This window comes from Lactuca saligna, chromosome 9, assembly GCF_052625555.1.
Source record: "Lactuca saligna cultivar CGN05327 chromosome 9, ASM5262555v1, whole genome shotgun sequence".
NCBI classification, from domain to species: domain Eukaryota; kingdom Viridiplantae; phylum Streptophyta; class Magnoliopsida; order Asterales; family Asteraceae; genus Lactuca; species Lactuca saligna.
The window spans coordinates 89,017,700-89,019,682 of record NC_136425.1 but is presented as its reverse complement, the minus strand read 5'-3'; the positions used below and the strand labels follow the sequence as shown (position 1 = coordinate 89,019,682).

Sequence of the window (1,983 nt, the reverse complement as noted above, 5' to 3'; positions counted from 1 at the left end):
TGAATGAAGGTAGGAAGAACTTGGGATTTATGAGAAATAAAATAAATCCACACAAACTTTGTACAATCATCAATAAACAAGACGAAATAGTGGTTTCCATTTGTTGAAAAAAGAGGGGAAGGCCCCCATACATCTGAATACACTAAGTCAAAGGGATATAAAGAAGCAACATGTTTATTTTGTAGTGGAAACCGGTGGCTCTTTCCCAGTTGACATGAATCACAAACTGTAGGAAAGGCATCTGATGAAGTCGGAAGTTAGAAAGAAGTGATAAGACGTTTGAGAAGCGGGGCATGAGGGTGAGCGAGTCTCTTGTGCCAGCCATGAAGAGAAGTACGAACACCTGTAAGGGTTAGAATAGGAGAAGAGGTGTTGGATACTTGAGTATTAGAGGCCGGAACACGATAGAGGCCCTGCTTAACGTTCCCGGTTAGAAAGAGTTTTGCCCTACAATAACTTAACAGAAGATTGAGTACGCCAAAATTGTAAATAAACATCATTGTCTGCACTCAATTTTGAAACAATGAGCAGGCATTTAGTGATGTGTGGAACAACCAAAACAGAAGGCAATCGAAGAGAATGTAAGTTAGATGAAGCAATACGTGAAATAGAGAGTTGATTACCATTACCCACTTGAAGTTTATCAGAACCATGATATGGTTATGCAATTTTCATGTTTTGTAGGTCTGGAGTGATATGATTGGTGGCCCCGGTAACAAAGTACCAATTTGGATCAACAACTTTAGATAGACTAGTTTGATGAGTCAGATAGGCCTAACAAGACTGAGATTCACGTGGATTGGGCCTGCGCGATGGGTAATCCACCAGGTTAGCTCGTTGCCAGCAGTCAACAGCCTCATGACTAGGCTTATTACATAATTGGCAGTGGGGGCGGCGACGTCGATAATCATTTGATCGTGATCCAGGTGAGTAGTGAGAGGAGGCACCAGAACCGGATGCAGAGTGGTTTCTTGGTGGAGTACGATTGGCCTGAATAGCCAGTGGAACTGAAGCATTTGGGGCCCGTGGAGGAGCTGCAAGTTGCCGATTGTGGTCATGTTCTAAACGGGCTCATTTTTGCAGAAGAAGACCAATTAGGTCATCAACATTGGGAACATCATCCTTGACCATATAGGCTGCAGTAAAAGGACTGTAGAAGGAGTCAAGACCGCTTAGAATGTGCCCAATCAAATCTTCATCAGAGATAGGTTGAAGAGATTCTGCCACGGAGTCAGCAATGGCCCGTTTTTGTTCAAGGTATTCAATCATGGTTAAAGCCCCTTTTGACAGAGTTTGAAGCCGGAGTTTCATGGACATTCGCCTGGCCTTTGTCTGAGCCTGAAATGTGTGCTCGATGGTGGTCCAAGCAGAGTGAGAAGAGGTAGCGCGGGCAACTAGGGAAAGAGCCATCTCAGATAAAGTGGATTTAAGCCACATAAGAACAAACCGATCGCGTTGTTTCCACAATTGAAAATCGGGATTTGGTTCAGTGGTGGGTGGGTTTGTGGGAGGAACAACCGGACGAGTTTCTGCAGGGGGATTGGGAGCAGAGATGAAGGACTCCAGATTAAAGGTTTCAAGAGCTGAAACGATGTTGGTACGCCATATGGCAAAGTTCTCGGTGGTCAATTTGATGGTAATCGATGGAATTGGGGATGTGGTATCAGCCGCTAGACCCAAGATGAGCTGTTGGTTAGCCATGAGAAAGAAGGTTGGAAAAAAAAACCTAAGCTCTGGATACCATGTAAACGAGATACTGAATATTATTGTGTATTTGATTGCAATGAAACTGTGTGATAGAGTATAAATACAAGGAAGATACAACTAACTCCTAATTACAAGCAGGAGACTGGGTACAAGAGAATGACTAAGACTAAGTCATGCACGTGCTTGAGAACACGTGTGATACAGGTTATTATCTTCAACCAATTACCATAAGGTGTGATTTGGATAAAACGTACACTTGATGATATTATATGTACA

The 1,983-nt window shown here is 43.1% G+C and overlaps 1 protein-coding gene across 1 annotated transcript; it reads right to left on the bottom strand.

Annotated features, from left to right (window-relative positions):
- Positions 1–1,071: 1,071 nt before the first annotated feature.
- On the bottom strand, positions 1,072–1,701 carry LOC145016563 (uncharacterized). Its single transcript, XM_078974838.1, has one exon. It carries the CDS (start codon positions 1,699–1,701, stop codon positions 1,072–1,074), a length of 630 nt encoding a protein of 209 aa, XP_078830964.1.
- Positions 1,702–1,983: the final 282 nt, after the last annotated feature.